Source organism: Bos indicus x Bos taurus, chromosome 11 (assembly GCF_003369695.1).
Source record: "Bos indicus x Bos taurus breed Angus x Brahman F1 hybrid chromosome 11, Bos_hybrid_MaternalHap_v2.0, whole genome shotgun sequence".
NCBI lineage: Eukaryota > Metazoa > Chordata > Mammalia > Artiodactyla > Bovidae > Bos > Bos indicus x Bos taurus.
Genome location: NC_040086.1, coordinates 80035733 through 80048094, shown reverse-complemented (window position 1 = coordinate 80048094; position 12362 = coordinate 80035733). Strand labels below are relative to the sequence as shown.

At 44.6% G+C, this 12362-nt stretch overlaps 1 protein-coding gene across 1 annotated transcript; it reads left to right on the top strand.

Annotated features, from left to right (window-relative positions):
* The first annotated feature begins 10051 nt into the window (after positions 1 to 10051).
* On the top strand, positions 10052 to 10633 carry MSGN1 (mesogenin 1). Its single transcript, XM_027554450.1, has one exon. It carries the CDS (start codon positions 10052 to 10054, stop codon positions 10631 to 10633), a length of 582 nt encoding a protein of 193 aa, XP_027410251.1.
* Positions 10634 to 12362: the final 1729 nt, after the last annotated feature.

Genomic DNA, 12362 nt, shown 5'->3' with positions numbered 1-12362 from the left:
AGAAACTAACACAACATTGTAAAGCAACTATACTCCAATAAAAACTTAGAAAAAAAGAAAGAGGGATTTGCTTGCACTTTGGAAAGCGATAGAAGTTCTCCTTTTCAACAAGTGTGGCTTTGTGGTTTTCTGACCAGCTTCGGCCTCCGGTTGACGCCCTGGGAACACGGAATGACTGGTAGTTTCTTGCACAATTTGTGTTCTACCTAACCTCCAAGCAATGACTAGAATGCTGTCCTCCAAACTTTCACCTTGTTAAAAACAAACAAACAAAAGCTCTGCTTTTAAAGGAGCATCATTTTAAGAACCCACAGGAATGTTACTTTAAAATATCACATCATACAGAAAACCCTCCAGATTCTTTATTGTAGCCCTCATCTGTGTGCAACTATCTCTAAGACTTGACCCAGGTTTAGTCTGCTCTGACGCCTCTGCTGTTGACAATAATGCACATTTTAACCATCCATCTAAAATCCTACATGTGCTAGTACTGCAATGGGGACACATTACAGAGGTCCCAGGGCTGCTTCATACAGTTGTGCAGGTGGTAGGTACCCTATGGTTCAATTTATCATATGGATTACATATGGTGTTTTTTTAAAAAATTAATTTAGTTATTATAGTTGGAGGCTAATTACTTTACAATATTGTGGTGGTTTTTGCCATACATTGACATGAATCGGCCATGGGTGTACATGTGTCCCCCTGTCCTGAAATCCCTCCCACCTCCCTCCCTATTCCATCCCTCTGGATTGTTCCAGTGCATCAGCTTTGAATGTCCTGTTTCATGCATCACACTGGGACTGGTCATCTATTTCACATATGGTAATATACATGTTTCAATGTTATTCTCTCAAATCATCCCACCCTCGCCTTCTCCCACAGAGTCCAAAAGTCTGTTCTTTACATCTATGTCTCTTTCACTGTCTTGCATATAGGGTAGTTGTTACCATCTTTCTAAATTCCATATATATGCATTAATATACTGTATTGGTGTTTTTATTTCTGATTTACTTCACTTTGTATAATAGGCTCCAGTTTCATCCACCTTGTTAGAACTGATTCAAATGCATTCTTTTTAATAGCTGAGTAATATTCCATTGTGTATATGTACCACAACTTTCTTATCCATTTGTCTGCCAACGGACATCTAGGTTGTTTCCATGTCCTGGCTATTGTAAACAGTGCTGTGATGAACATTGGGTACACGTGTCTCTTTCAATTCTTGTTTCCTCGGTGTTACATATGGTTTTATGAGTATTTTTACTTCTCTGTCTCCAACTTCAATGCTCTCAGTAACACAAAGACAAAAGCTTTTTAACTTAATTTTCTGTCCTCAGCACCCAGCACAGTACTTGGCCTGTAGTATGTATCAAACAAAAACCCATAGGCTAATCTGCTATCCCTTCTTAGCTCCTATTCCATGCTGAGACCTACTAAGGAATCAAAACATAATTGGGGTAGTAAGTCAGACATGTGACTAGATAACCAGAACATCAGGCAGTTAAGTATTAGCAGCAAATAACTGGGGCCAAAGCTTTGTACTGTCTATCAATTAGAGAAGGGACACATTCTAATAACTGAGACACACGGGAGAAGCTTCTGGGCAGGAATGGGACTCGAGCAAAGTCTTGCATCTTGTAGGTGTTCCCAGGGATTACACTGCACAGATGACTGCTTCTGGGAGGCAGTGTGTGTAGAGGAAGGAGTCTGGGACTTGGCATTCATGTACTCAGGTTGCATCCTGCCTTTTTTATCCTCTGTGTTTGCTGAATCCCTTTCTGAACATGGGCTTACCAGGTGGCGCTAGTGGTTAAAGAACCCACCCGCCATTGCTCAAGACATAAGAGACACAGCTTCAAATCCTGGGTCAGGAAAATCCCCTGGAGGAGGAAATGGCAACCCACTTCAGTGTTCTTGCCTGGAGAATCCCATGGACAGAGGATCCTGGCAGGCTACAGTCCATAGGGTTACAAAGAGACTTAGCACGCTTTCTGAACACAGGATTCCTCATCTTTAGAGTGTAGTTTATAACCTCTACCCTACAGAATTGCTGTGAAAATTAAGATGAACCAGTGAATCTTAAAACAAAAATAAAATAGATGAGTCTGATTCTCTGCACACGGCAGGAATTCAAGAGTAACTCTCATGTTAATTAGACTCCAGCTTAGACTTTTTGGTTACTGACAAGATTCTTATCTGTCAAAGGCTTTTCTGCAGCATCTTAAGGGGTTGCATAGCTTGGAAGAAAAGCTATGACCAACCTAGACAGCATATTAAAAAGCAGAGACATTATCTTGCCAACAAAGGTCCATCTAGTCAAAGCTATGGTTTTTTCAGTAGTCGTGTATGGATGTGAGAGTTGAACCATAAAGAAAGGTGAGCGCTGAAGAATTGATGTTTTTGAACTGTGGTGTTGGAAAAGACTTTGAGAGTCCATTGGACTGCAAGGAGATCCAACCAGTCCATCCTAAAGGAGATCAGTCCTGAATATTCATTGGAAGGACTGATGCTGAAGCTAAAACTCCAATACTTTGGCCACCTGATGTAAAGAACTGAGTCATTGGAAAAGACCCTGATGCTGGGAAATATTGAAGGCAGGAGCAAAAAGGGATGACAGAGGATGAGACGGTTGGATGACATGAGTTTGAGCAGGCTCCAGGAACTGGTGAAGGACAGGGAAGCCTAGCGTGCTGCAGTCCATGGGGTCGCAAAGAGTCAGATACAACTGAGAGACTGAACTGATACTGATACTGATACTGAAGGGATTACAATCCATCCGACCCTCTCTCTGCCTTGAGCAAATGGCCCACACAGACTGCCCCATGTGTATAGAGATCCAGGATGCCCCTCAAAGGTCTGGTGAAAGCACAGTTTCTCAGGAGATAGGCTTTAAAGCACCATCATCCATGCTCACTTATATGCTCTTAGGGAGCATGGGCTTCCCTGGTGGCTCAGCGGTGAAGAATCCACCTGTCATGCAGGAGAGGTGAGATCGATTCCTGGGTCAGAAAGATCCCCTGCAGAAGGAAATGGCACCCTACTCCAGTATTCTTGCCTGGAAAATCCCGTGGATAGAGGAGCCTGGTGAGCTACAGTCCATGGGTCCCAAAAGAGTCAGACATGACTTAGCGACTAAACAATTGAACATGGCAACATTGATTTTATTGTTGAAGTAGTTATTTTTGGAAATATCGTATCTCTATAGCCCTTTTATACTTTCCAAAGGCAATCTTCAGTTTTCAGTCTTCTTAACATGCTAGCAACAAGGTATGTGTGCTGTGCTGTGCTAAGTCGCTTCAGTCGTGTCCGACTCTTTGTGACCCTATGGACAATAACCTGCCAGGCTTCTCTATCTATAGGAGTCTCCAGCCCATAATACTGAAATGGGTTGCCGTGCCCTTCTACAGGGGATCTTCCCAATCCAGGATCTTCCCAACCCACATATCTTATGTTCTCCTGCTTTGGCTAGCGGAACTAGTGCCACCTGGGAAGCCCTCAAAAATGTATATAGGATGGTCTAAATCTTCACATGGTAAAGGCAAGGTCCATAAACGAATGAGTCACTCAACGTTCCACAGCAAAGACAGTCAGAACGAGGACTAGGGCTCAGGTGTCCTGGGTCACGGTTCCAAACTGCTGGGCTGTTTAAAGTTCTCTTTGGCAGTGGTGGCACCAGGGATGGGGTGGTGGTGGAAGTGGGCCACACCAGCAAGGAGTAGTCATTTTATTATTGTCATTGTTTGCAACCACCACTATATAGCAATAGTAAAGCACAGATCAACTGTTTCTAAGTTATCTCATCTCTGTTTCTAAATTATCTGTAGGTAATGCATTCCCGGAGAAGGCAATGGCACCCCACTCCAGTACTGTTGCCCGGAAAATCCCATGGATGGAGGAGTCTGGTAGGCTGCAGTCCATGGGGTCGCTAAGAGTCGGACACGACTGAGCGACTTCACTTTCACTTTCCACTTTCATGCATTGGAGAAGGAAATGGCAACCCACTCCAGTGTTCTTGCCTGGAGAATCCCAGGGATGGAGAAGCCTGGTAGGCTGCAGTCTATGGGGTCGCACAGAGTCAGACACGACTGAAGCAACTTGGCAGGCAGGCAGTCAATGCATTCCTTTATTGTCTGCACTGGAGGCAGATAACTCCAACTACTCCCCTTGGGTAACCACTGTTCTTTGGTAAAGCGTGTGCATGCTCAGTTGTTAAGTCGTGTCTCTGCAACCCCATGGACTGTAGCCCGATAGGCTCCTCTGTCCATGGGATTTTCCCAGCAAGAGTACTAGAGTGGTTTGCTATTTCCTCCTCCAGGTGATCTTCCCAACCCAGGGATGGGACCCATGTCTCCTGTATTGCAGGAGGATTCTTTACCCACTGAGACACCCTGGGAAGCCCTCTTTGATAAAGAACTCTGTCTAAATTGGTTTCACTGAAAATATCTATCTGGTTGCGTTTGAAAGGAGGGAATTTTGATTTCTAAGCAGAGGTGACTTGAGGTCAAAGAAAATGGAAGAGATGCATTTGGGACTACATGTATTGTGGCTCCAACTTCTTTTGACTCAGGGAATCAAGAAGTGATTGAGCACAGTTTGTCAGTAAACTTACACCATACCATGTGTAGACCTGATGAAAAAGTAGACCTCCCTCTATGAGGTCAGTATTAGTATTTCAGTTGTACAGACAAAAGCTGAAGCTAAGACAGATGCATTAACATGTCCAAGGTCATAATGACTCAGGAGCCAGTGTAAGATTTGTCCAATTCTGAATGGCTGCATTATTATACTACTACCACATTCCATCTGTCCACCAGTGTCTGAACAGCAAACAATTTAGTACTGAGAAGGCTAATATAGCAAAAGAGACACATCACAAGAACCACCATTTGCAGGGGCTATACAGAGGTTACTGGAAGAGGTCAGGAGTGCAGCTTGGACATAGGTCCAAGCTCAGCAATTTTCTAACTTGCAGAGAGGTGCCTTATGGGCTAGCGGTGACAAGGGACCACTGGTGGATTCAGACTCAAGCACTGAAGCAGCCTGTTTCCTCTTGTTTCCAGTGGATTCTCTGAGAACTGTTTGTCAATTTCCTGGAAGTGGCTCTACCTGGCTCTTAGATGCAGAGTTTATAATCACCTCTGGCTAGTGCGAAATGCCCAGCTGTCCATGCGTCTGTCCTGACTGTTATTGGGGTCATGACTGTCATTCCCTCAACTGTTTGTCTTTCTGAAAACTGGACACCAGACCACTCTTTAATCTGTATAACAAAATCCTGGGTTCTTTTCTACAGTGAAAAGTTATTGTAATGACCTGGGACTTGAAAGCTGAGACAATCTGTATCTTTATGCTATTCTTTGGAAACTAGGACCAGGAAGTTTTACAAGTCATCTTAGTAGTATGCCTTGGAGTTGCAGACTTTAAAAAAAAATATCAGAGTGTATTTGCTTTACAATGTTGTATTTGATTCTGCTATACAGCAAAGTGAATCAGCCATACATATACATATATCCCCTCTTTGTTTGAATTTCCTTCCCATCTAGGTCACCACAGAGCACTGAGTAGAGTTCCCTGTGCCATACAGTCAGTTCTCATTAGTTATTTATTTAATATATATCAATAACCTCAGATATGCAGATGATACTACCCTTATGGCAGAAAGTGAAGAGGAACTAAAAAGCCTCTTGATGAAAGTGAAAGAGGAGAGTGAAAAAGTTGGCTTAAAGCTCAACACTCAGAAAACTAAGATCATGGCATCTGGTCCCATCACTTGATGGGAAATAGATGGGGAAACAGTGGAAACAGTGTCAGACTTTATTTTTTGGGGCTCCGAAATCACTGCAGATGGTGATTGCAGCCATGAAATTAAAAGACGCTTACTCTTTGGAAGGAAAGTTATGACCAACTTAGATAGCATATTAAAAAGCAGAGATACTACTTTGCCAACAAAGGTCCGTCTAGTCAAGGCTATGGTTTTTCCAGTGGTCATGTATGGATGTGAGAGTTGGATGGTGAAGAAAGCTGAGTGCTGAAGAATTGATGCTTTTGAACTGTGTGGTGCTGGAGAAGACTCTTGTGATTTTCTTGGACTGCAAGGAGATCTAACCAGTCCATTCTAAAGGAGACCAGTCCTGGCTGTTCATTGGAAGGACTGATGCTGAGGCTGAAACTCCAATACTTTGGCCACTTCATGCGAAGAGTTGACTCATTGGAAAAGACCCTGATGCTGGGAGGGATTGAGGGCAGGAGGAGAAGGGGACGACAGAGGATGAGATGGCTGGATGGCATCACTGACTCAATGGACATGAGTTTGGGTGAACTCCAGGAGTTGGTGATGGACAGGGAGGCCTGGCGTGCTGCGATTCACGGGTTCACAAAGAGTCAGACACAACTGAATGACTGAACTGAACTGAACTGAATGTATCTATGCCAACCTCAATCTCCCAATCCATATACCCCTTGCCCCTTGGTATCCATACATTTGTTCTCTACTTCTGTGTGGAGACTTCTTTTTAGTTTGTTACAATCATAATCACAATATCTCATGAATATTTTGAGTGAATGACATTTCAATTCATATTAAAATATTTATCCCAATAACAGTATTGTGGGAACTATATATCTTGACTGATATGAAAGCTTGCTACTGCTAAGCTGCTAAGTCACTTCAGTCGTGTCCAACTCTGTGCGACCCCATAGACGGCAGACCACCAGGCTCCCCCATCCCTGGGATTCTCCAGGCAAGAACACTGGAGTGGGTTGCCATTTCCTTCTCCAATGCATGAAAGTGAAAAGTGAAAGTGAAGTCGCTCAGTCGTGTCCGACTCTTAGCCACCCCATGGACTGCAGCCCACCAGGTTCCTCCGTCCATGGGATTTTCCAGGCAAGAGTACTGGAGTGGGGTGCCATTGCCTTCTCCGATATGAAAGCTTACTTATCACTTAATCTATGTTAATTTCAAGGGAACAAAAATGACAGATCTGAGAGTCAGGCAACTTCGGCTTTTTGGTTCACATCTCTGCCACAGCCTTTTAGTGTGATACTGAGCAAGTCATTGTCATCTCCAGAATGCAGATAAAATGGTGGGCTCAATAGTCTGTAAGTCCTTACATGGGTCTGACAGCTAGTCTTTTGATCAAGTGGCATGTTCACACAGTAACATGTTTCGTTGCATTTTAGAGCTGGAAGGAGGTTTAATGATCTGGTCTACATGCTTCATTTTACAGATGCTCTTCACAAAGAAGGCAGAACAGATATTATTATCCTTCTTTTACAAATTAAAATACTAAGGTCCTGAGGGGATGAGTCATTTGCTCTAAAGGAGGTGAACTCTGGCTCTTCTTCTTGCTATTTCACACTGTCAACTAGGCTTTATTGGGTCCTGTTTAGTCTTGTCCAGTTTCTGTGGTCTGGTCTTCAAGGCAGATTAAAAAAAACCCAAAACACCAACTAGTATGGACCCAACCCCAGGCCTTCATCTCCATTAGCCTGTCCTGCATCTCCAGTTTCCTCTGACTGAGCACAGAATGCCTCATGGAGACCAGAAGTGTAGGTGCAAGTCTAGTTCTGGTTTGTTTCTCACAAGAGTGAAAGAGTCTACATCGACAAATATGGAAACCAGGCAGTTTTCTTTGTTTTAAGAGCAAGTTTTCCAGGACCAGCAATGCTGGGTGACCAGGGTCAGGGGAGAGGAGTCAGAATCCAGTAGGACGTTCTGATACTGATGAGTTTGACCATGAATAGACAGTAACAGCAAGAACAAATCCTACATTTATTAAGGGTCTTACAGGACACCAAGGATTTGACAGATACTGTCTCACTTAGGAAATGAAACTTCTGAAAATAGAAGTTTAAGAAATCAGCAATTTTAGAAAGAAGCTTTGTGTGTTAGTCACTCAGTTGTGTCTGACTTTGTGTTCCCATGGACTATATAGCCCACCAGGCTCCTCTGGCCATGGAATTCTCCATGTAAGAATACTGGAATGGGTTGCCATGCCCTTCTGCAGGGGATCTTCCCAACTCAGGGATCAAACCTGGATTGCCCACATTGCAGGCAGATTCGTTACCATCTGAGCCACAAGGGAAACCCCAGACAGAAGCTTTAGAGAGGGAAAAACATTTATGGAGTCTGGAAACAGAAATAGTTTTACATGGAAAATTATAAAGTCTAAAACATGAGGCCTGAAAGCCAACCGTGGCAGGGGCCAGCACAGCCACCTCAGGTCTGTGGAGAATCCCCTTCTCTCTGAATGGCATTTAGGTCACCTCCCTCTACCGAAATCAAATGAAATTGTGGACAGAGGAGCCTAGCAGGTTTTAGGATTAACACTTTCACTTTTTGGACTTTTCTGGTGGCTCCAATGGTAAAGAATGTGCCTGCAATGTGGGAGACCCAGGTTTGATCCTTGAACCAGGAAGATTCCCCCGGAGAAGGGAATGGCTACCCATTCTAGTATTCTTGCCTGGAGAATTCCGTGGACAGAGGAGCCTGGCAGGCTACAGTCCATGGGTTCACAAACAGTCTGACACAAGTGAGTGATGAACACTTTCACTTGTTTCTTTCATACCAATAGGTAAAGTTTCTTGGGTAGAATCAACAGATTCTAGACTTTCCAATAAAAATTGAAGGAAGAGAAAAAGGAGAAGGGAAAAAGAGCCATGTATTGCACTTATTAGTTTCATTAATATTATTCTTCTTTAAGACATGGCTTAGGGTCCTTTAGCAAATGGCATAATTAAGAGCATTCTTCCACAGATTACCTGCTAGAGCTTTTATTCTCCCCCTGAGCCAAGCTAATTAAAAAATACCATAAATGTTCTAATTATACCATTGACATTTCTTTTCAATAATTGCAAAGGGGCTTAAATAACCATATTAAAGGACACATTAATATGAAATGTAACTCACTGTGAGGCTGATGTTCATACTAATTTGTAGAACTAGTTGCATGGAGAATAAATTTCGTTCCTGGGACAAATGGGGAATCTGAGACTCCTTTTCCAAAACACCAGGTCTCTCTCTCAGAGCATTAGGAAGTGAAGCAACCTAGCAGGACCATCCAACTTAACACATTTGGCGGCATTTGGAGCTGTGGTGGGAAAAACGGGCTCCCTAGTTAATTTCACACTTCCTCTATACATTTCAAAAAACAAGGTGTGACTCTGCGACTGGATTTTAAAGAGTCTCAGAAGGCTACATGCCAGGTATTCTGCAGCCGTCCTGTCTTAAAGGAGCATTCTACTTCCTGGTATCTGTTTGCTGTGGGGAATCCCAAACTGCTCAGTTACAGCAAGGGCTTTAAGCTTCTTGGAGGATATTTCCTGCTCACTGAGGCTCTGGATTTACTGGAGCTGCTGGCTTTTGTCATCCTGAGTGTAAGCATTCTGGGGGCTTGTCTGCACTCTGCAAAACCCAAGGAAACATGGGAAAGGATGGAGAGAAGACTGGCATTCCCTGTGTGCCTGTGTGCCTTCCCCCAGCAGCCACACAAAGTAAGAACTACTGTCTGCATTTGACAAGCAATAGGGTCCAAGCTCAGAGGGGTTACCTTGTCCCAAAACCACCTTGATTCTCCCACAGAGCACCCCGTCTGCTCTGAAATAGCTAGGTGGTCGTGGCCCCTCGGGGGGTGGGGCTCTGTTCCTCTCCAGCAGGCCCCTCGCCAGCACCTCCTTGCTGCAGATTGCCCAGGTTTGTTTTTCTTGGCTCCCTCATTAATGAGTTCCACAGGACAATGCTAAGTCTAGTTATGCAGTCTTAATTGGTTTAGTTACAACTAGATAATTCCTTTTTTCTTCTCTCAGAGGCCTTTCTGTTTAGAGACATTTTAGCTGGAAGATGCTAATTATCAATGAGGAGAAAGTGACACCTGAAGAGTTCATTCTCCATCTTGGTCCTTGGTTTCTCCTTTGAACTCCCTCTACCCGACCCTCTTTCCCACTTCATCACTTCTCCCCGGCCATCATAAAAGAGAGCCCTGCCCTGGCCAGGCGGCACAACTTGCCTTCTCACTTGCCAGGGCCTCATCCTCTCTGCAGCTGTGTTGCAGGCATGGACAACCTGCGAGAGACCTTCCTCAGCCTGGAAGAAGGCTTGGGCTCCTCCGACAGCCCTGGCCTGCTGTCCTCCTGGGACTGGAAAGACAGGGCGGGGTCCTTTGAGCTGACTCAGGCCTCTCCCTCCCAGAGCCTCTCCCCGGCTCCATCCCTGGAGTCCTATTCTTCCTCTCCCTGTCAGGCTGTGGCCGGGCTTGCCTGTGGGCATGGAGGTGCCAACGGTCGGGGCGGCGATGATTGCAGCGGCCTTGGGACCAGCGGCCTGATAGAGGTGGATTACGACATGCTGGCTTTCCCGCCTGCCTACCTGCAGGGCTCGAGTGGCACCAAGGCCCAGAAGGGCACCAAGGTCAGGATGTCCGTCCAGCGGAGACGGAAGGCCAGCGAGAGGGAGAAGCTTCGGATGAGGACCTTGGCTGATGCCCTGCACACCCTCAGGAATTATCTGCCCCCTGTCTACAGTCAGAGGGGCCAGCCGCTCACCAAGATCCAGACGCTGAAGTACACCATCAAGTATATCGGAGAGCTCACGGACCTTCTCAACAGCGGCCGAGAGCCCCGGCCCCAAAGCGCTTGAGCTCAGCCTGGGGACTCGGGAGACTCACCACCTAGCCCCCCGGGCAGGGGGCAGAGGAGCTTTAAACACCTGGACCAGCTCTTGGAACAACAGCACCTGATTATTTTCATAGAGTGAGCGTGACCTTGTTGTCTGGAAAAGTCTAAGGGAATTCCCATTGGACTTTTCAGAAACATCCAGAACACTTAACTGCCAGACAAGCAGGTACTTTTGGCTTCCGGTTTTGCCACCATTTCTGAAGAGACTTGCCCTTTGCAAAGACACAGATGGCTTTGCCCTTTTCTGTCTGTTCCAGGTATTTTAAAGGGTCAGTGATTTCAAATGCATTGTTGTTTTTTTTTTTTCAAGCATGTAAAATTGTTACCGTTAATCTTCTCCCTCTCCTGGCATTTTGGTGTGGGGAGCTTTCTTCCTGTTGCTAGCTAAACCTGCATTTTGTACTGGATCCCAGGTGACACCTGGATTCTTATTTAGAAAGATGAGCATCAAGTAAAGGGCTATAGTGCTCCTGTCTCATTTTGTTTGTGTGCTTGTGTGTGTGTGTGTGTGTGTGTGTGTGTGTGTGTGACTAAAATCGGGCTTTGCTTTTGCAGGGAACAAAACCACTTAAATGCAGAAGAAATAAGTGTCATGGTAAATAGAAATTCACAAGCAGACAGGTTATTTTAAGACAGAGTGGAGTGTTTAAAGGCTGGCTCCTTTCTTAAGGGAAGTTTAAAGGTTTCCCTTCTCTCTTAAAGGAAGAAAAAGGAGGCTGGGGGCCAGAGAATGAAGGGCTTAGAGGGGAGAGGAAGAGAAGGAAAACTCAGCCTCATAGCCAGGTATCTTAACAGAGCTGGGGACGACATGGAATGAGGGGTGGGTTCTCTTGGTGCCAGGCCTGGTTGAATATGACCTTAATGAATCCCATCACTTACTCATTTGTCAAACAAAGTCTGGTGTTCAGTCTTATCTGACTCTTCTTGGCCCCATGGACTGTAGGCCGCTAAGCTCCTCTGTCCATGGAATTTTCTGGACAAAAATACTGGAGTGGGTTGCCACTTCTTACTCTAGGGAATCTTCCCAACCCAGGGATCGAACCCACATCTCTTGAGTCTCTTGCATTGGAAAGTGGATTCTTTGCCGTGAGCGCCACCTGGGAAGCCCCTCAAATGAAGAAATTAGCTCAAAAAGGAGATTTGTCTGACTTTAGAGATAAGTGCAAGGGTGAGGATTAGAATGCAATTCTATATCTCGCCCCTCCAAAGAGATTTATTTCTTTATCCACATCTACTCCTCCTACCCAATCCCCAAATCACCTCACATGCCCCCCCTACCACAAACACACACTCTCTTCATAGTGTCTCATCCTAGGGTGGGTGGCTGTAACACCCTCAGCTTGGCTAATTTGCTGGCACATGGCACGGAAATGGGGGCTTTGAATTAAGGAGTTTCTTGAAAACTAGTGGGCTTTTTTAGGGCTGAATTTTTCTCTTCCAATCAGTATTAACTAGCTGCATGTTTTTGTTGTTGTTGTTTTAAATAACAAATTACATAGACAGTAGATGTGTTCACAATTGAATGTATAACTTCTCCACTTTTTTTCCTTTGCTAATACGAACATATACCAATAAATATAGGTGTATAGTTTTTAACGAATACCTTGAATTCTGCGAATTGCTTTTTTTTTCTTAGCAATATATAGTACAAACCATTCCAGTTTAACACAAATAAATCCATGTTGCAAGTA

Bases quoted from the DNA above. Each gene is read 5' to 3' on its own strand.
- MSGN1 (XM_027554450.1), top strand. From the start codon at position 10,052: ATGGACAACCTGCGAGAGACCTTCCTCAGCCTGGAAGAAGGCTTGGGC.